Raw genomic sequence first — 20,820 nt, forward strand, 5'->3', positions numbered from 1 at the left:
CTAAACCTATAACAGCTTTATTCTGCAACAAACTCCACTATACTAATTCTATTATTTAATAATTCTGAAAAAATTTCTAGGAATGTTGCTGATCTGTTCTAAACTCCAACATTATTTTCTTCTTCATCACCATCAGAACTTGTGTCTGATTCTGAAGAAGTGTCAGTCTCCACAGACAAAAAAGGTTTTATAGCTGCAGTTATTGCATCAGCTAAATAGGTTGTTTTCTCTTGTTGGACTATTTTTGCAGCAGCTTCTAAAAACTGGGCTGTAGCAGCACTCCTAGGTAGTGTACCTAAAACTTGTTTTGTATTTTCATTAGCATTATTATAGGCCAGTATGTCTAAGAATTTTGTTTTCATGTTATTATCTATGTCCGGATCTGAATTTATCGACTCATGTAAACGATCTACAAACTGATTGTATGGTTCAGTGGGTCCCTGCTTGATTGAAGTACATGGGAGTCCTGACTTTGCATCTCTTATCATAAGCAATGACTTATAAGCTAAATCCTGACTAGTTTTTAATACTGCATCTGGAAACTGTATTTGCAAATATGCACTGTTGTACTGACCAAAACCCATGAGCATGTCAGCAGAAACACCAAAGAGAGGGTGTCCTTTCTGCCTAGATTGTGCAACCATTGCTGCACAACTGGCACTCCATTTGATGAAAAATTCCAGTTGCTGGAAAGGAGAAAGTAACATAGATATAATTATACGAATATCATATGGTGTTAACAAATGAGCAGTAAAGAGATGCCACAGTACTATTTGTGTATAAGTACTCTTTAAACCATACTGCATAACAGTCATTTTAACTTCTTTTAAAATTTTCCAGTCCAAAGCTTTCCAGGGTTCACTCTCAATTAAAGTTGAAACATTAGAGGGGGCTGTATTCAGCTGAACAAGCTGTCTCTCTCCTAATTTAGACTCAAGCTCTTGAAAGAGAAGCAATAAGGTGTCTTTGAGGTCTTTTATTCCAAGCATAGTGGCTTCCTGCCTTCCATTGTCCAAGCTCTTGTCATCAGGAGACAAGCCTGAGGATGGAAATGATGAAAATAACTCTTTTGCATTACCACGATTAGGTTTTTCTTTCTCCTTTCGTAGCAGAACTGAATTGGGTGAAGGAGCCATGCTCGCTTCGGCAGCGGCTCCGGTCCCCGTCGGGATGGTGGTGGCTTCTGCCGAAACGGCAGCTCCTGCTAGGACGGCAGCAGTTGCTGCCAAGGCGGCAGTCCTTGCTGAAATAGCTTCAGTTGCTACGGCAACGCTTGCAGAGGTAACTCCGGCTGCAGCAACTGCAGTTTCCATGGTTTGACTTCCTGGTTCTGATGAGACGACTGCTGATGACGCAATTTCAGGCGACATGATGGTTCCAGGCAGTGACGATGTAGCGACATCTAGTGGTTCGGAGGCTCCTAGCAGCTCTGTTCCAGGCGGCGTTTGCGCAGTGACAGCTTCTGGTTCTGTGACCAGCGCAGGCTCAGTAGAAGGTGGCAGTGCTGGCAACGCAGGCTGGCAGAGTGCCAGTGTTGCTCTCCGCTGCTCCTGTTTTGCTTACAGTCTCTGTTGGTACAAGTATGCTGCTAAACTGAGTCAGTCCCGCTGCTTTTATTAGCGATCGCGACTGTGCAGCTGCAGGCACTAGGACCTCCTCGCAAACAGATCTATCGGTTCGGAGACACGCCACAGTCTCGCTGACTCCCGACAAAGTTCCCTGAGCAACTATAAGTTTTTGCTGATCCGTAGTTAACTCTTGCAGCGATTCAACGACCAAACGTCAAACTTTAGGGTATTTTCTATACTTTTTAACATTTTTTGACCCTTGTTCCATTTCTTCCCATAACTGTTCCTTTATAGCATCCCAAATGGATACCTCAAAAGCTGTTTGAGCGGAGGGGAGTAGATTCTTAGCTCTCGCCCAGACTATTAACCCTTCAAGGGTTTTTTTATCATAATTTGGCTCTCTTAGAGAGACTATATGTTGTAGGAGCCTTTTCACAACTTCTTCATATTTGGAAAGCGTGACCCCCATGCTCCCACCAGCTGACTCACCGGATCAGGGTGAGATTCCAATTTTGACCGTGCACGGCTTTGTTCACAGCACCGGGGCAGTGCTACCTGTAACAGTTGCTTCCTTCGGCTCTTCCGTTCGCCTTATGTCCCGGAGAACTGACGAACTTTGAGTCCCTGTTCGGGCGTCAATTATCGACGGAAAGGAACGGACAGATGCTCTTACATCAATATGATCAGGCAAAATGTCGTCTTTATTAGAAGAAAGACAGATTATATAGTGCTTATGATGCTTAGCTTCTTGTTCACACTACATTGGTTACATAAGGAAAACATGCTCTGCTGTCCACTGTTAATTGGACTGCAACAGGTGGTCATAGGAGATGAGAAAACTTTATTCACCTGCCAAAACTCCTCCTTGGCATCTGGCATGAATCCACCTTTGTTCTAACTTCAGGTCCTGTAACCATCTTAATGGCACAGTAATTTTTACTATCAGTACTCAGTTATACCAAGGTAAAAATCTCAGAAATGCAATAGAAATTGTTCACACAATTTCTGCCTTACGACATCTGGTTATGCTGGAATAAGTATAAAGGGAAGAGAAGGTCCTTAAGATACTCTTGGAGCAATATAGGACATAACCTGTAACCATATAGAATAATGAATGTAGCTTAAAACTATGTAGCAAACCATGTACCTTGACCTATATTAAAGGTCAGCAGACTCAGCAGAAAGGAATTTCTTAGGAGACAGAAGTTCTCCTTATTCTGAAGTAGAAATGATAAAAGGAACAGGCCAGTCAAAACTAGTCTTGTTCTCTGGCAAAGTTCCAAAGGGCATGAAGATGTGCCAAAAGTAAGGGTTCAAGAAAAGGACAGCATGAGGAAGACTACAGAACAAACAGAATGACCACCAACTCAAAATGGGAGGCATGTCAATGGGAGGAACAGTTCTGGGAAAGGGGGGGAACAGGATTAGGTAATGTTTGAATTGTTAATTAGGTAACTGAATAAAGGAAGGAGGTTTTTGTAACTCAAGTATGCACAATTTGGAAAAAATATTCTCTTGTGCATCCAGCGTGCTTAAATAAAAGAAGGCTTTGCTCCCTAAAACTCAAAAAAGGGTCTTAGAGAGTTTCTTTATATCTGATTTTTTGGCAACAAACCAAGATTTAAAAGACAAACCGGGGGGATTTGCTTCCAGGACTGTATTTTCAGGACATTACTGTTCAAATAAGGGTTTATGCATTAACCCAACACTGGCAGTTGCTAAAGAGCAGTATTGTCCAAAGACACTCCATGAGACAGTAGGAGAAGATGTGCAACAAAGAAGAGTAGATTTATAAAAAAAACATAAAAGAGGTTTCACCTACCTTCGGTCATTTCTCCTCCTTCTGAACAGTTTTTTGGTGTGCGATTTCAGCTTGATGAGGCAATGAATGGTAACCCTGTAAAACCGAAGGAAATGCAGTAATCAGCTCCAAGAGACAGGAGGCATCAATATGGAAGGGATGAGAGTGAGACAGAGCTGCACACTCAACATGTCAGTGTGATAAAAGAAACAGTTGCCATCCAAACATCCTTACAACATCTCAGACCCTATTGAAGCAGGACTGGAAATCCACGGACTTGTACCCTCTCAGGGCTGGTGCAATAAGCAGGACATGAAGTTGTCTGCAATTCCTGTATGGGAGAAGCCACGTGGGGCAAATGACTGGGCCATGTATGGGTAGATCCCAATACACACCATTGGAAGGGAATTCACCCACTTCACACATGACACTGTTGACACTGGTGCACCTAAACTACCCACTTTCACTGGGTTGTTTCATTTGTATATTTATCTAAACCCCAGCTGCACAAATGTCTTTAAAGGGATGATGCTCAGAAGCCTTTTGAGGATATTGGAGTAAGCCAACAGGAGCTACAGCTGGCAGGTCTGTTGGGGCTGTGCCCCCATGCCATTAGCAAGTCAACAACCATATCACGAGCACCTCACTGAGCCTGCCCACCACTAGTTAGTCCCTGAGGAAGGGATGGGCAGTGTCCACCTTACCGGAAACAACTGAGATGACAAGGATGTTAGATGGCCCAAGCCAAGACAGTGTAAAAGCTATGTGTAACTGGATTGGGTCTGGCTGAGCTGATGTTCATTTCCCTATAGTAGCCCTCACAGTGCTGTGCTTTGCATTGGTAGCTAGAAGGGTGTTGATAACACACCGGTGTTTTGGCTTCTGCTGAGCACAGCATCAGCACTGTAACATTCCTTCCTCAGTCGAGGGCTAGATTCTGGGAGGAGACACAACCAGGCCATCTGACCCAAACTGACCAAAGGGATATTCCATATCATAGGACATCAGCTCAGATATAAAAGCTAAGGGAAGGAGAAGGAAGGCAGGCGTTCATTGTCTCCAATAGTTGCCTGTTGAGAAACTGTTATGCATGCTGAAGCCCTGCTTCTCGGAAGTGGCCGGCCATCACTGCTGATGGGAAGTGGAGAATAAACTGTGTTATCTTTTGGTTTGCTTTTGTGCATGCAAGCTTTCGTCTAACTTCTGCTTTATTAAACTGCCTTATCCATACCCACTAGCTATTCTCCATTTTACTTTCTCCCCTGTCTGTCTGGGGAGTGATAGAGTGTCCAAGTAGTCACCTGGCATCCAGCCAAGGTCAACCTACCACAGTCCTTTTTGGTGCACAACATGGGGTATGATAAAGGCAGTTAAATATATATATTGCATGCTATAATAATAGTAGCTATTGAATAGCAAACTCCTGTGTGGGACACAGAGTGTGGCTGCACTGCTTATCACTTTGTTTTGGGAACATACTAATCTAAACAATGGTTCCGTGCTTTGCCTTTAAACTAATGGCCTTGTTATGCTTGGGGACTTATCTTCTGGAGAGTTATCTGGGGATGATGGAGGAATGCACCCTTCCCCCCCTCCCTGACATTGATATAAATGGTTTTATAAAGAAGTCTTCTGTGCTCCTTGCTAATCCTTATGTGAGCAGTTTAGTAATGTGTTATAGTTTCATACCTTTTTTTTTTTTTGGTGAATTTTCCACACCAACAGTCTTTGCTAGGGTGAGATACACATCAGGTTTCATTGTTTGTCTAGCTCAGGCCTTAATGACCGTCCTATTGAAAAGCTAAATAACCTCGGTTCACAGGTTGAATTGCTTAAGGGAAATCCCATCCCCTCCTGTAGCCACGGGCTGAGGGGCCAGCCGAGGTGGGGGATGGGGTGGGTGAGCTTTTTAGACTGAGGGATGGGGAATTTACTCCACTTCTGTCCTCCTTCTTTGGCGGGGTGAAGGGAGACCTCAGTTTTCCACCAGTGCCGATTTCCATCCCCTGCTGGTTTCATTGCCTTCGGCACTCAGTGGTTGCTTTGCTCAGATTTGCCATAGCTTGAGAGGGGTCCTGGCTCATCCCCCGACCACCTGCGCCCTGTGACGCCTGCTCTGCGGACTGCCACCACTGCCTGGGCACCTTTTGGAGCTGCCGAGGACCTGTTCATCCCCCAGTGAGAGAGTCCCTACGGTGCTCACGGCAGGGGGTTGCACACCACCTCTGTTGTCACAGAGGCTGCCATTTGGGTCTCTGTATCAGTTTGACCTGGCTCTCCCGCCAAACCCAAGCTGTCTCCTCCCCCTCCCGCTCTCCTCAAGCGAGGAAACAAAAACGAACCACAGGGAAAAAAACTGAAATAAGTTCGAATGAAATGGGATTATATCAAATATATATATATTACGTATATTTACAGTTATATATAGAATTTGAATATATTATACACAACAGGGAGCTCCTGAGGGGGAAAAAAGGAAAAGGGAGGGGGAAAACAGGGATAAAAAGAAACCTAAAAACAAATATCTCCTAAATATACCCGTTAATAGAGAACTAATGAATAAATATAAAAACGAATTAAATACTTCCCTGAGCAGGACAGCAGAACTGTGCAAGGCAGTAGCCAACTCCCCCAATGCCTCCCGGAGAGACTGGAGATAACGGCAGGCTTTGGCCTATACAAGCAAAACCGTCTGCGAGAGAGACCTGTCGTCTTCAGCCACCAGAAGAGAGAAGAGAGTGAACTCTCTTATCTGCCCCTTTTTATATTTTGTGTTATGGAAAGGAATGACATGGAATACTTCCTTAGATTCCTGACCCCGTTGCTAAGGAAGGTCTAAAAAATCCAAGAAACCAACTCACTACATTCTCCCTGTTCTTCGCTGGACAGACTGGCACCTCCGTCCCTTGCCAGCCGCTGCCGCCATAGCTGAGGGGAGGGGGCCTGGGCTTGGTGTGGACTGTCTAGAGCAAGCACTCTCAGAGATGGTCTGCCTGGAGGGAGATCCTTATGTGCCATTTGGGGGAGCCTTGTTTGCCAGGGGAGTTTCCTTTGTGCCACGTGGGGAGCCCTGTTTGCCAGCAGGTCCAAGGAACAGCTTGTGGGCGCTGATTGAAAGGAAGTCACTGCAGCCCTTGCATTTTCGTCTGCGCTCTCCAGTGTCACCTGGTGACCGTGACTGAGTCACTGCAGCCCCTGCCTCCAAAGGTGCGCCAGCGCTCCCTGCTGGGTGTGGTTATAACTGCGTTGAAAGGCAAAAAATACTTAATTCTTTTTGGTGAAAGTTTCGGTTACCAAATTGTTACTTGTTCTGTTGTGTTACATATATATATATATTTAGTAAAGAATTGTTATTTTCTTTTACACCCCTTTTTGACTGAGGTCTCTTAATATCTAAGTTATAATAACTCAGAGGGAGGAGTTTGGTTTTTCTCCTATCCTGCCCTCCTTAGCAAACACTTTTGTCTCATTAAACTAAGACATAATGATACTGTTTTTAACTAATACTGTCATCACATTATGGAGTTTGTGGAATCTGGTATTATCCAGGTGTAGGAGAAAACCAACTTTAGGTGATGATATATTGGTGCGCCCTGAGGTGCCCAGTTCCTGAGTGGCAAGGTATGTGGAAGGATTTGGGCAGGTTCCCAGGGTGTTTGACACCTCCCATTACCTGGGACTTCACACCTGAACAGGTGTCAGCAAACTGGCACATCACCTGAAGGAAGGGTGCCTTGCCTACCCCAATCAAAACCAGCAGCTTCTTGCTGTGTACCGGGACCTGGCCTGTGCTTATCGAGCCACAGTTCAATACTCTCAGAAGACTAGTGGAGGCAGGGACCCAAACTGCAATGGAGGACACTATGGCTGAGGTAGGGACTCAAACCACAACTAAAGTAATTGCCCCAGTAGTGAAAAAGAAGAAATGGATAAGGCAAGCTACAGGTCCATATCAGCGATAAGTAAGGGAGGAAGAGGAAGAAGAAGAAGAAGAAGGAGGGGAGTGGGTAAATGAACTAACCGGTCCTTCAACAAAGGAAGTCAGAAAAATCAAACAGGAAACCCAGGTTACCTGGTCCCTGACCTCATCAGAACTCAGGGACTTGTGGAAAGATTACAGTTGCCAGCCTGGTGAGTGGATTCCTACATGGCTGCTTCGATGCTGGGATAACAGGGCTGATAGTCTGCAATTGGAAGGTCATGAAGCCCAATAGCTGGGATCCCTTGCCAGAGATCGCAAAATTGAAAGAGGAATTGGAAAGGAGAGAACAATTCGCAGTCTTTGGAGACAGCTCCTCTCAACCGTGAGGGAAAGGTATCTATTCAAGGAAGATCCAATGAGCTCCCCAAGAAAGTGGGCCACTGCAGATGAAGGTATCCAGTACTTGAGAGAATTAGCAGTGCTGGAAATCATCTCTAGTAACCTAAGAAGGGATAACACCCCCAAAGACCCAGAGGATGTTCCTTGCAAAATGACATGTGGAGGAAGGTGGTTCAAAGTGCCCCTGCATCATATTTCAACAACCTGGTAACATTATATTACCTAAAGATGGATCCACCAACTGTAGAGGTGATATTCTCCTGGCTCTGAAATGTAAAAGAAACTCTGGGCATTTCCTCATTCCCACGGGCCAACACCTCAGTTCTCAGGGGCAGCCCAAGAGATTGGTCCCCTGTTGAGAGAATCTTAGATGATGCAGGACATATACTGCTTCAGGCCTGCTTCCACAATCTGGCCTGCGTGCTGGACGGCAGGGACCTGTGTTCTCCAGCAGCAGATGTGTGTCCTTGAGCAGCAGATATCAGAAAGCTGCTGTCCTAGTTAGAACAGCTGGAACCGATTCATCATTGGATGGGTGTAGCCCAAAACTGTGTATTCTATAGCCCTCCATGCCATTTCCCAGAAACTGTTGTCAGTAGAGGCCTGCGAGGTGCCCCCCCCCCCATGCTCCTGTCCTCATGCCCTTTTGTGGAATTCCCTGACTGAGCACCCTCACACCCTTTTATGGAATTCCCCACTCTGAGGGAAGGATTGAGCATCCTTTTATGGAATTCCCCGCTCTGGGGGAGGGGCTAAACATTGCTGCCTGAGCTGGAGAATATATAAACCTGGAGTTTCAGAACCTTTCCACCTCTCGTGGGATCCAGAGGAGGACCGCAGCTCACCGCTCTCAGCCGGACTGAGACCACCACCCTCAACTGAACTGCAATCACCACTTTGGCCAGACTGCAGCAGTTCTCCCACCAGCAGTTTTTTTTTTCCCCCTCTCCCTTTGCTTTGGACTTGGGGGGGGCCCAGGGAGCACTGTTTTGTTTGTGCCCTGGGGTGCCAGGTTGTACATTTGGGTTTTGTGGGTTGAGACCAATTGCTTGTCTGTGTAGTCATGCTTATTGTATTATTTTATTAAATTGTTATTCTGACTTGCAATCTCTCTTTTGAGTTGAGTTCATTTCCCCTGCTGGTTAACTTTTAAACCAGTACAGTTGCATAGAGGAAAACAAGGAAGGAGGTTGTTATCCAGGGTGTGAGAAACCAGAAAATGGGGGGGCCTGGAAATGTGCCTTGGCTAGTAGAGCCAATAAAGTTATAGATATCGTGTGTGAAAGTGAATATAACCAATAGAAAGTTAGAATTAGAGCGTGTGAACCCTGTAGGACCCTTGATAATGTGTGTATTTTTGGAATAAAGTGAGAGCATTGACTGTACCTCCATGAGGATGTGTCTTTGACTCTCGAGTTCCTTTTTTGCATCTTCTCGTTTTATTCCCCTCCTGCCCCGGTCAGAGGGAAAGGAAGCCCCAAGCGAGGGCCATGTGGTGAGCTCTGGTTCTTTCTGTGTGACCAGGGGGAAGACATGAAGAAGTGGGATGGTGAACTCACCTCTAAACTGGAAGCCCAAGTACATGAACTGAGAGGGAAGAGAGCCGTTAAGAAGGGGTCACCCAGGAAAGCTGTCCACGTAGTTGCTGCATAGACCCAAGAAAGAAATCACCGACCTCTCAGACGTAAAAGGAATGAGATCAACTCCTTTGATCCTGGTGAGGGGACCTCTGGTCTGGCATCGCAAAGGTCAGACAGTGAATACTCTGACCAGGAACAGGAAGAGAGGGTCCCTGCCTTCGGCCAGGAGGAGGAAAGGGATGATCGGGTCTACTGGACTGTGTGGATTCGATGGCCTGGCACATTGGATCCACAGAGATATAGAGTTTTGGTAGATACAGGTGCACAGTGCACACTAATGCCATCAAGGCACAGAAGTGCAGAACCCATCTGGATCTCTGGAGTGACAGGGGGATGCCAGGAATTATTGGTATTAGAGGCTGAAGTGAGTTTAACAGGGGACAAGTGGGAAAAGCATCCCATTGTGACTGACCCAGAGGCCCCTTGTATCCTTGGCATTGATTACCTCAGGAGGGGATACTTCAAAGATCCCAAGGGGTATCGATGGGCTTTTGGTGTAGCTACTGTGACTACAGAGAAGATTAAACAATTATCTACCCTGCCTGGCCTCTCAGAAGATCCTTTCATTGTGGGTTTGCTGCAAGTCAAAGACCAACAAGTGCCCATTGCCACCAGAACAGTGCACCGATGTCAGTATCACACCAACCAGGACTCCATAATTCCCATTCAGGAACTGATTCATTGACTGGAGAAACAGGGAGTGATCAGCAGGACCCGCTCACCCTTTAACAGCCCCTTATGGCCAGTGCGGAAGTCTAATGGGGAGTGGAGGTTGAGAGTGGACTATCGTGGCCTGAATGAAGTCACGCCGCCTCTGAGTGCTGCTGTGCCAGGCATGTTGGAACTTCAATATGAGCTGGAGTCAAAGGCAGCCGAGTGGTGCCACAATTGATATCACTCATGCGTTTTTCTGCATCCCTCTGGCATCAGAGTGCAAGCCACAGTTTGCCTTCACCGGGAGGGGTGTCCAGTATACCTGGAATTGACTGCCCCAGGGGTGGAAACACAGCCTGACCATCTGCCATGGACTGATCCAGACTGCACTGGAACAGGGGGGAGCTCCAGAACACCTGCAATATATTGATGATATCATTGTGTGGGGCAAGACAGCAGAAGAAGCTTGTGAGAAAGGGAGGAAAATAATCCAAATTCTTCTGAAAGCTGGTCTTACCACAAAACAAAGTAAGGTCAAGAGAGATTCAGTTCTTGGGAATAAAATGGCAGGATGGACGCTGTCATGTGCCCACGGATGTAGTGAACAAAATAGCATCTATGTCTCCACCAGCTAACAAGAAGGAAACACAAGTTTTCCTAGGTTTTGTGGGTTTCTGGAGGATGCACCTTCCAGGTTACAGTCAGCTTGTGAGCCCCCTCTATTGAATGACTCAGAAGAAGAACCATTTTGAGTGGGGTCTTGACCAACAACAGGCCTTTGAGCAGACCAAACAGGAAGTAGCTTGTGCGGTAGCTCTGGGGTCTGTTCGAACAGGACCAAATGTGCAAAATATCCTCTACACGGCAGCTGGGGAGCATGGCCTCACCTGGAGCCTCTGGCAGAAAACACTAGGAGAAACCCGAGGTTAATCATTAGGGTTTTGGAGCCGGGGTTATCAAAGATCAGAAGCCCACTACATGCCAACTGAAAAGGAGATATCAGCAGCCTATGAGGGGGTTCGAGCTGCCTCAGAAGTTGTTGGGACAGAAGCACATCTCCCCTTGGCACCGTGATTGCCTGTGTTGCACTGGATGTTCAAAGGGAACATCCCCTCAACACATCATGCAACCAGTGCTACGTGGAGTAAGTGGGTAGTTTTGATCACACAATGAGCCCGAATGGGAAAACCCAATTTCCTGGGAATCCTGGAAGAGATTATGGACTGGCCAGAGGGCAGAGATTTTGGAGCATTGCCTGAAGAGGTGATTCGTGCCCAAGAAGCACCACCATATAACAAGTTACCAGAAAATGAAAGAGGCTATGCTCTATTTACTGATGGATCTTGCCATGTGGTAGGAAACCATGGGAGGTGGAAAGCTGCTGTGTGGAGTCCCACACGATGGGTCGTGGAAGCTGCTGAAGGAGAGGACGAGTCAAGCCAGTTTGCAGAAGTGAAAGCCATCCAACTAGCCCTAAAGATTGCCCAACAAGAAAAGTGGCCTGTGCTATACTGTCGTAAGGCAGAAATTGTGTGAACAATTTCTATTGCATTTCTGATTTTTGCCTTAGCATAGCTGAGCACTGATAGTAAAAATTACTGCGCCATTAAGATGGCTACAGGACCTGAAGTTAGAACAAAGGTGGATTCATGCCAGATGCCAAGGAGGAGTTTTGGCAGGTGAATAAAGTTTTCTCATCTCCTATGACCACCTGTTGTAGTCCAATTAACAGTGGACAGCAGAGCATGTTTTCCTTATGTAACCAATGTAGTGTGAACAAGAAGCTAAGCGTCATAAGCACTATATAATCTGTCTTTCTTCTAATAAAGACGACATTTTGCCTGATCATATTGATGTAAGAGCATCTGTCCGTTCCCTTCCATCGATACTATACCTCTGTACTGACTCCTGGATGGTGGCTAATGCCCTATGAGGGTGGCTACAGCAATGGAAGAAGGTCAATTGGCAACGCAGGGGTAAACCCATCTGGGTTGTTGCTTTGTGTCAGGACATTGCTGCACGGGTGGAAAACATGACTCTGAAGGTGCGTCACATTGATGCTCACATGCCCAAAAGTCGTGCCACTGAAGAACATCAGAACAATGAGCAGGTGGATAAGGCTGCCAAGATTGGAATAGCCCAGGTAGACTTGGACTGGGAGCAGAAGGGTGAGCTATTTATAGCCCGATGGGTCCATGAAACATCAGGACATCTAGGAAGAGATGCAACATACAGATGGGCTCATGATTGAGGGGTGAACCTGACCATGGAGGCCATCACACAGGTTATTCTCAAATGTGAAACGTGTGCAGTAATTAAATGAGCCATGCGAGTAAAATCTCCCCTGAATAGAGGGCAGTGGCTGGGTTTCCAATATGGTAAGGCCTGGCAAATTGACTACATTGGACCACTGCCATGAACACGTCAGGGCAAGAGCTACATACTCACCGTGGTGGAGGCAACAGCTGGCTGGCTGGAAACATGTACTGTAAATCAGGCCACTGCTCGAAACACCATCTTAGGCCTCGAGGGGCACATTCTGTGGTGACATGGGACCCCAGAGAGAATTGAATCAGATAATGGGACTCACTTTCGGAATAATCTTATAAGCTCTTGGGTAAAGAAACATAGCATTGAGTGGATCTATCATATCCCTTATCACCTACAAGCCTCTGGGAAGATTGAGAGGTATAATGGACTGTTGAAAACCATGTTAAGAGTGTTAGGTAATGGGACATGGAAGCATCAGGAGGCAAATTTAGCTGAAGCCACTTGGTTGGTCAACACTAGGGGATCTGCCAACTGCCCTGGTCATGCCCAAACAAAACCCCTACACACTGTGGGAGGAGATAAAGTCCCCATACCGCACATGGGGAAGTGGCTAGGGAAGTCAGTGTGGGTTTCTCCTTCCATGGGAAAAGGCAAATCCGTCCATGGGATTATCTTTGCTCAGGGACCAGGGTATACCTGGTGGGTAATGAGGGAAGATGGGGAGACCCAGTGTGTGCCTCAAGGAGATTTAACCTTGGGGGAAAGATAATTTGTGTTTTAAGTTGTATGTTGCAGGAAGTAAAGTCACAGGACAATGAACAGTGAATTCTGCAAGGAACAAGGAGAGTGTGACAATGACCTGAGCCAGGTTGGTGTCAGTGCCCAATGATTGATTATGTTGCTTCTCCTGTCCTGAGTCTCCATCCCAACGGAATGGACCCCAAGATCTGGAGGGGTGGAAGGTAGCTATAAAACGAGATCTGTGCAAGCAAGGGAGATAGTCAGATACAGGATGTATGACATAAATGGTATGGAATAAGGGGTGGAGATTGTATTGGGTCTGGCTGAGTTGGAGTTCATTCCCCCATAGTAGCCCTCACAGTGCTGGGCTTTGCATTGGCAGTTGGAAGGGTGTTGATAACACACCGGTGTTTTGACTTCTGCTGAGCACAGCATCAGCACTGTAACATTCCTTCCTCAGTGGAGGGCAAGATCCTGGGAGGGGACACAACCAGGCCATCTGACCCAAACTGACCAAAGGGATATTCCATATCATAGGACATCAGCTCAGATATAAAAGCTAAGGGAAGGAGCAGGAAGGCAGGCATTCATTGTCTCCAATGGCTGCCTTCTGAGGAACCGTTATGCGTGCCGAAGCCCTGCTTCTCGGGAGTGGCCGGTCATTGCTGCTGATGGGAAGTAGAGAATAAACTGTGCTATCTTTTGCTTTGCTTTTGTGCATGCAAGCTTTCGTCTAGCTTCTACTTTAATAAACTGCCTTATCTGTACCCACTAGTTGTTTTCCATCTTACTCTCTCCCCTGTCTGACTGGGAAGAGGAGTGATAGACCGGCTTTCTTCAGTTTTAACTCTTCCAGAGAAAATCAGATGCACCATGATTGTACAGTTTAGCACAGACATTAGAAAGTATGTTCAAGAGTAGTACCCGCTCTCAGTGACCAATTTATCCTTCTCTCTCACTAAAACACCCTTAACACACAGAGGTGCTACACCAATCACAGCATCCTACATGATCCTTTATAGCAGTGGTACAGGGCTCATCATTACATGAAGTTGCCTGAGCTTTCCTGCAGATCTGCTCGTCCAGCAAGGATCTGCTCAGTGATGCACCCTGTTCAGTGGTCCTCTGCTCATGTCCCTGTACCCAGCACCAGAAAGAGCTCTCCCCATGCTCCTTATATGTCAACTCACCACTGAAGCATAGCCCATCTTTGACTAATAAGAGGTAGTTTAGGAGTAGGGAAAGCTGGTAACTTGCTCTCCTGAGACTGGTTGGGTTATTCCCTAGCTAACCAGATCTGAGGCTTCTCCTGTAGTCGAGCACCTCATGGTTAATTCTGTGTGGTATCTTTGATGTTTAAAAGTTTAGAATCATACTGAACCTTCTTCATTACTGAGGGATGTGGCTTGAGCCTTCCTCATCACTTATTTTCCCAATCACTTATTTTCACTGAATGCATAGGAGGAGCTTAATATTGCCAAGATCACTGTTTCTCTAAAAATTTGCTTGAAATTGGCCAATGGGTACCAAATCAAATGAGAAAAGGAAGGGAGAGAGCAGACACACACAGTTCAATCACATCAGCTGTGTTAGTTTAGGAAATGAGGTTAAAAATAGTACAATACTAAGTGAGGCTGTTTCTTAATGTTGTACTACCACAGCAGGCTAAAACTTGGGATGTTTTTAAGAATTTAAGCTGCATTGCAGACACATATGCATATACAATTACCTTGGAAAAATTAAACTATCTCCACAGAACACAAGGACCTAAAGCACTGATTTCCTCAATGCGAAGCCTTCTTTAAATCTCAGGAGCTGCCTTTCTTCTCTTTCCAACTAGAAACCATATGTATGGTGGTGCATTGCTGCATGTCCTCCTTGCAGGGCACCCCTGTGCTTCCTCAGACCTCTGCCCACCATCAACAGACAGCATTAGGGTGAAAGATGGATTAAGTACACAGGAATAATGCTCCTAATCTAAGGAGCATTCCTGGACACTGCCTGTGCCTGAAAAGAGACCTTCAGGTCCCTATTAGGAAAATCAAGCATCTCCCTTCTCCAACTGAGCAGTTCTCTTCCTTAGTCCTAGTCCTGAGACAATGTTTTGGAAAAACCCAGTCACTGATCCCTATTCTTGTCTATTTTGGTGTCTAAACAGAGCCTTCAATAGAGTCGGTTCACTGAGGACAATGTGGATCTGAAATGCAGCTCTTCCATTTTACAGTGGACACATTCTTTATGAAGCTGAAATCCCTGAACTGAGCTGAAGGGAAATGTCTTGCAAGGCAGAAGACCACTCTCTGCTCCAAAATGGGTCTACAAAAAGACCTACACGAGAGGGATGATTTATGTTCTTGCTTGGGTCAAAAGACACCATGAAGCCCAAGTGCTCATGGTTTTCATAGGCAGGTTTGGAACTTCTCAATCGGAAGCAAAATCACATTTGATCTCTTTCCCACATCAGTTTTATTTTGATATTTATTATTTGCAGGTCGTTGGAGGAGAACATAATAAACCAACATTTCAGTGCTGCCAGTTCTAGAAGCGTGGGGTGTGGGAAAAGCAAAGAACAAGGAACCCATGGTCTCAGGAAGGATTGCTAATAGGGGTAATTTTCTATTTTGGAGCTAAACATTCTGTGGTTTACATGGTGGGAAGCTTAGAGAAGAACCTGAGAAGCCCATGGGACTTCTAATTCATATACATTCAAGTTTAAATCATAAACATGTGCAGTCTAACAAGAAAGGCCAATAGCTCTGGAAAAGAAGGGGTGTTCAGGACCGGTCTCCTCCCTGGGTCAGACCCCTAGAGATCAGCTATGTTGTGATGTGCATATTCATTTTTAGATGCTTCAGGGAAAGCAGCTATTGGAGAAGGGAAGGTGATGTCTGGCAAGCTTAGGTGACTCATATGGTCAGCTAGCATATGCCAAGGGAAATCTGTCATCTACCAGAATTGCTGCAAACAGACAGCAAAAGCAAGCAGGTTTGAAGTCCATGTGCACACTTTTTCTGCCATACCTTCCTAGTGAAGGTGTCTATCCAACCCTCAACCCTGTCCACCTGTCTGAGGGAATCCAGAAAGTCGGCAACTGCCTCTCTGTTGCCCCAAACCCATTTACATCAAAGTTTAATGAAAGAACAAATAAAAAGCTTTCAAGATCTCATTGTCAATCTGCAGCAACCAAGAGTCTCCACCTCTTCCCACACTGATACCTGCCCCTTCCCAGCAACATCCCTCTCCTAAGCCTTCCCACCCCACATCTCAGCCCAGTAAGCTGTGGGGTACTGGCCTGGGATGGACAAGAGGAAGAGGGGCAGGACCAGAGGAGGAAAATGGTTGGTTATAGAGCTACCCTATGTGAAGTAACGTGCAGGTACCCCAAAATGCCAGGCAGTTGAAGGATTGTAGGAAAATTTATTTCCAAAGTCAAGAACACCAGACTTAAAGAACATTAACCTTAATGGCATTTGAAACACCGGGCCTGGGGAAAGATACCCCCTGTTGTTCTCAGGGCTTTTATCATCCCTGGCCCCCCCTCTGTGGGAACCTTCAAACATGACTGCAAGGACTTTTGTTTTTCTCATACCAGGAAGAGTTTCTCTGAAATGCAGGAGAAGAAAACATCTAAAACTGTCTCTGGGAAAGATACCTCTTCCAGGCAGGAAAGTCTTCCAGAGTGAAATAAGCCCTGATCTCCTCACAATAAATCTTCTGGAAGGGTCTTCTACCTTTATACCCTGCTACAAGCAAGAGCTTTGCTATCATTTTTCTCATGCCTCCTCTGCATCAGCATCAGCTGAAGAAATTGAAGAAGGCACCAGTTTTGCCTCTTTTACTGGTTATGGTAAATAATAGAATAGAATCCTAGAATGGTTTGGGTTGGAAGGAACCTCAGAGATCATCTATTTCCAGTCCCCCCACTATGGGCAGGGACACCTTCCACTAGACCAGGTTGCTCAAACCAACCCGGTCTTGAACACTTCCAGAGATGGGGCAGTCACAGCTTCTCTGGGCAACCTGTGCCAGTGCCTCACTACCCTCATAGTCAAAAATTTCTTCCCAATATCTAATCTAAACCTACCCTCTGTCAGTTTGAAGTCATTCCCCCTTGTCCTATTCCTCCATGCCCTTGTCAAAAGTCCCTCTCCAACTCTCTTGTAGCCCTTTTAGGTACTGGAAGGTGCTCTAAGGTCTCCCTGGAACCTTCTCCAGGTTGAACAATCCCAACTCTCTCAGCCTGTCTACATAGCAGAGGTGCTCCAGCCCTCTGAGTATCTTTGCACCTTCCTCTGTACTTGTACCATCAGGTCCATGTCATTCTTATCATGTTGAGGGTCCCAGAACTGAATGCAGTATTCCAAGTGGAGTCTCATGAGAGTGGAGTAGAAGGGGGTTGCCGGCTCATGTCTAGTTTCTCATTCACCAATACCCTCAAATCACAAGGAGGCAAGCAGAAATAAGGTGGGGTTTTTTGCTGCTACTGGTCTTTCTGTAACCACCTTTAGGTAGAAAATCTCAGCAACTCCATTGGCATCTGAAAACATCATCATGGTTCGGTTTCGCAAACGAAGATTTGGGGAGGGCTCTACCCACATTTGTTACAAGCACGCTGGTGGTTAAAAACACCAATACAAGACAGACAAGTCCGGTTGCAATAGGCACAGCAGAAGGATGCCTTACGTGGTATATTCTGCAAGGCACGATTCTTTCTGCATTGTTTTTTCTCCTCAAGAGTGATCCTGTTTGCGTTCTCAAAGGAAGCAGCAACGCTGTAGATAGTGTGTCTCCAGACCTCTCAATTGGAGGTCAGAGTAGACCAGCTATATTGATCAATATGGTCAAGGCTGAGATGTTGTTTCAGGGAGTCCTTGTATCTTCTCTTTGGGGCTCCTCTCTTGTGCCAGCTGGTGGTAAGTTCACCATAAAGCATGATCTTAGGGAGGCAGTGGTCCTTCATCCTTGAGATGTGTCCTGCCCAACGCAGCTGTGTTCTCAGCAACATGGTCGCAATACTTGTGACTGCTGCTTGTTCTAGAACAGATGTGTTAGTCACATAGTCTGACCAGTGGATGTTTAGGATTGTACGGAGACAGCGTTGATGGAAGCGTTCTAAGAGTCGCAGGTGGTGGCGGTAGATGACCCATGATTCGGATCCATATAAAAGAGTAGACAGCACAATGGCTCTGTAAACACTGATCTTTGTACTTTTCTTCAGGTGTTTATTTCGCCAAACTCTTTTATGAAGCTTTCCAAAAGCACTATATGCCTTTGCTAACCAGTTGTCTATCTCTATGTCAATCTTACCATCCGAGGAGATGAGGCTACCTAGGTAACTAAACTGCTGGACTGATTTGAGTTCTGATTTGCCAATGGTGATATGGGGATGTTGGAAGACATCCTGGGGTGCAGGTTGATAGAGAACTTCTGTCTTCTCAAGACCCCAGCCTGGTTGAGACCCCCAACTCCCCAGAAGAACCCACTATCCACCCTGATCTTATCCTCCCCCTACTGTGTTTCCACATATCTTCCCACGTACTGCTCACCTGCGACACTTCATACAGGGCTGCCCTGCCCACCCTTCTGCCAGTCCGAGGACCCCCACAGTCTGTCCAAAACCCTTCCCCTCCCCCAAACCAGACTGGCAAACCTCTGTGTACTCCGAGGTTCCCCCTCTTATTTCCCACGAGGGCGCGGTCCACGCTGGCGAAGCTCCCCCTCTCCTTTCCTCGCCCAGGGCCAGTTGCGCCTCATGCGCTTCCAGGTCAGGGTCAGGGTCGTGCCGCGTGTACTTCCAGGTCTGGAGAAGGGGTCACGTCGGCAGGTAGAAACTCGACCGTAGTGCTAAACTGGGTGCAGCAGTCCAAGGCGAGACAGCACGGCTCTAGGCAGCACCGTGTGGCAGCGAGGCAGTCCCAGTCACAGCTGGGGGAGAGTAGGGAGAACATGGAAAGAAGGAGGGGTGAAAGGAAGGTGTTTTTTTAAGATTATTTACTTCTCAGTCTTTTGTTCTGATCCTGTTAGTAATAAATTAAGTACTATCCCCACTTTGAGTCTGTTTTGCCTGTGAAGGTAATCAGTAACTGACCTCTCCCGGTTGCTATCTCAGCTCATAAATCCTTAGCTGTTTTTTTCCTCTCCTCTGTCCAGTTGCAGAGGGGAGTGAGAGAGTGGTTTTAGTGGTGTCATAGGTTTGAAAAGAGATGATGGATTTTTCTCCCTAGTGTCCCATTTTCCCCAATGCCCCCCCCACGATCTGTTTCTTCTGGGATAGGGAGAGTCGGGGGAGGGGGGGGAACAGAGCAAAGCCGCACACACTGGGCAGGGCGGGAGTGGGGGAAGGTTCCCTGGAAGCACGGTTGCCGGGGGCACAGCTGGGGAGCCTTTTATTCGGAGGGGTTTTTTTGGGTTTTGTCTGCCAACCGGACAGAGCAGGGAGCCTGGTTTTTGACCACCTCCTTCTTTTTATTCCTGAGGGGAAGTTCCCGTTTTCCCCCCATGGAACACCTCATGGAGAATGACTAAGAGAGAGACACCAACCCATCTCAGAGCAAGGTATTCTGCTTTCGAGACTACCTGTGGCAAAAAGGACTCTTTCATTGTTGGTTGCAAAGCCATAGACCACTGCGAGCACACATGGCTACGAGCAGTTGTTGAGCTTCCAGGACAACCCTGACTCCAGCATTCTCCTCCTCTTCCCCCTGTGGCAGTTTGAGCCACATTAGAAATCTAAAATCCAATTTCCAGGCTTCCCCCCACCCCTTCCCACAATTTATTCCAACACTGGAGAGAAACTTTCAGGTCAGAGGCTTCTATAGGGGAAGGGGGAAGTATATACATTTATTTACACAAATAAATACTATACAAACTAAAGGCAACTATATATATATATATATATATTACATTTCTATCAGTCCTTTAAGCTCCTCCCTTTAACTTTAGTCCAGGAGAAGCCTTTCAAGGCTGCTGGGTAACGTAGTCTCTCTCTCGTGGGAGTGTCCTGGGACCCGAACGCTCCCCCCTCACCAAGCTCTAGCTGTTTGTGGAAGTCCTTCCTTCCTCACGAAGTCTAAGAAGGTAGCTTTGAGTCCTTTCTCCTCGGTCTGTGTCATTTCTGCTGTATGATCACTCTCAGTCTCATACCTCGGTTTGTAGGCTGCTGCAGTGTAGTTCAGCTTATCAAGCATCCTCCGAGTCAATTTTCGGCTGCCCCTGGTCAGCTTCGGCAGGGCAACTCCCGAGCTCTTGACCCGTCTCCATTTTCGCCTGGGATTCTTCTCCCTAGCGCCGAGCTGTTTTATTATCAGCCTGTCCACTTGGTTCTGCTTCAAATGCTGAGCCTCTCCTCCACTTTACAGCGAAGGGAAAGAAAAAAAGCCCCCCTCCACAGTTTAACTGCAGAAAGGAGGGGGGAGAGGGCTTGTCTGCAAAGCCTGCCTCTCTCCTCTTATCTCAGGTGCTGTGAGTCGCGTCCCTCATAAACACTCACTCTAAATGCTGCCTTTAACTCTGGCCTAGGCAGAGTTGGGGGGTCGCAGGGCTCCCCTCTACCCCCCCCCCGGAGAGGGGAAAGAAGGTGCCCAGCCACCCCCTGGTCTTCTCCACCTACACGCAGCAGACACCAACAGAATAACTGCCAGCAGCTTCCGGTGCTGTGTATATATGATTTTTCAGCAGAAGCGAACAACATGAGTGGTGATTGGCTCTCCAGGGAACACTGCCCTGGCACCCAATCACCTCTGAGCCCCTGAACTCTCAGGGGGGGCCAATTTCAAACTATGACACCCCCTACCCCACCCTGGGTTGCTGCGGGTTTCTTCCCCC

At 46.7% G+C, this 20,820-nt stretch overlaps 1 protein-coding gene across 1 annotated transcript in view; it reads right to left on the reverse strand.

Moving 5' to 3' along the window:
- LOC113959172 (CBP80/20-dependent translation initiation factor-like) overlaps nucleotides 1-20,820 on the reverse strand; it is a gene marked incomplete at its 3' end in the record, with an annotated part of 210,118 nt that overhangs the window by 113,220 nt on the left and 76,078 nt on the right. Inside the window, 2 exon segments of the mRNA XM_027668004.1 lie at nucleotides 3,391-3,432; nucleotides 3,434-3,465. Of these exon segments, the coding sequence (XP_027523805.1) occupies nucleotides 3,391-3,432; nucleotides 3,434-3,465 (74 nt within the window).

The sequence above is a fragment of the Corapipo altera genome, unplaced genomic scaffold (assembly GCF_003945725.1).
Source record: "Corapipo altera isolate COAL_440 unplaced genomic scaffold, ASM394572v1 61063, whole genome shotgun sequence".
Taxonomy (NCBI): Eukaryota; Metazoa; Chordata; class Aves; order Passeriformes; family Pipridae; genus Corapipo; species Corapipo altera.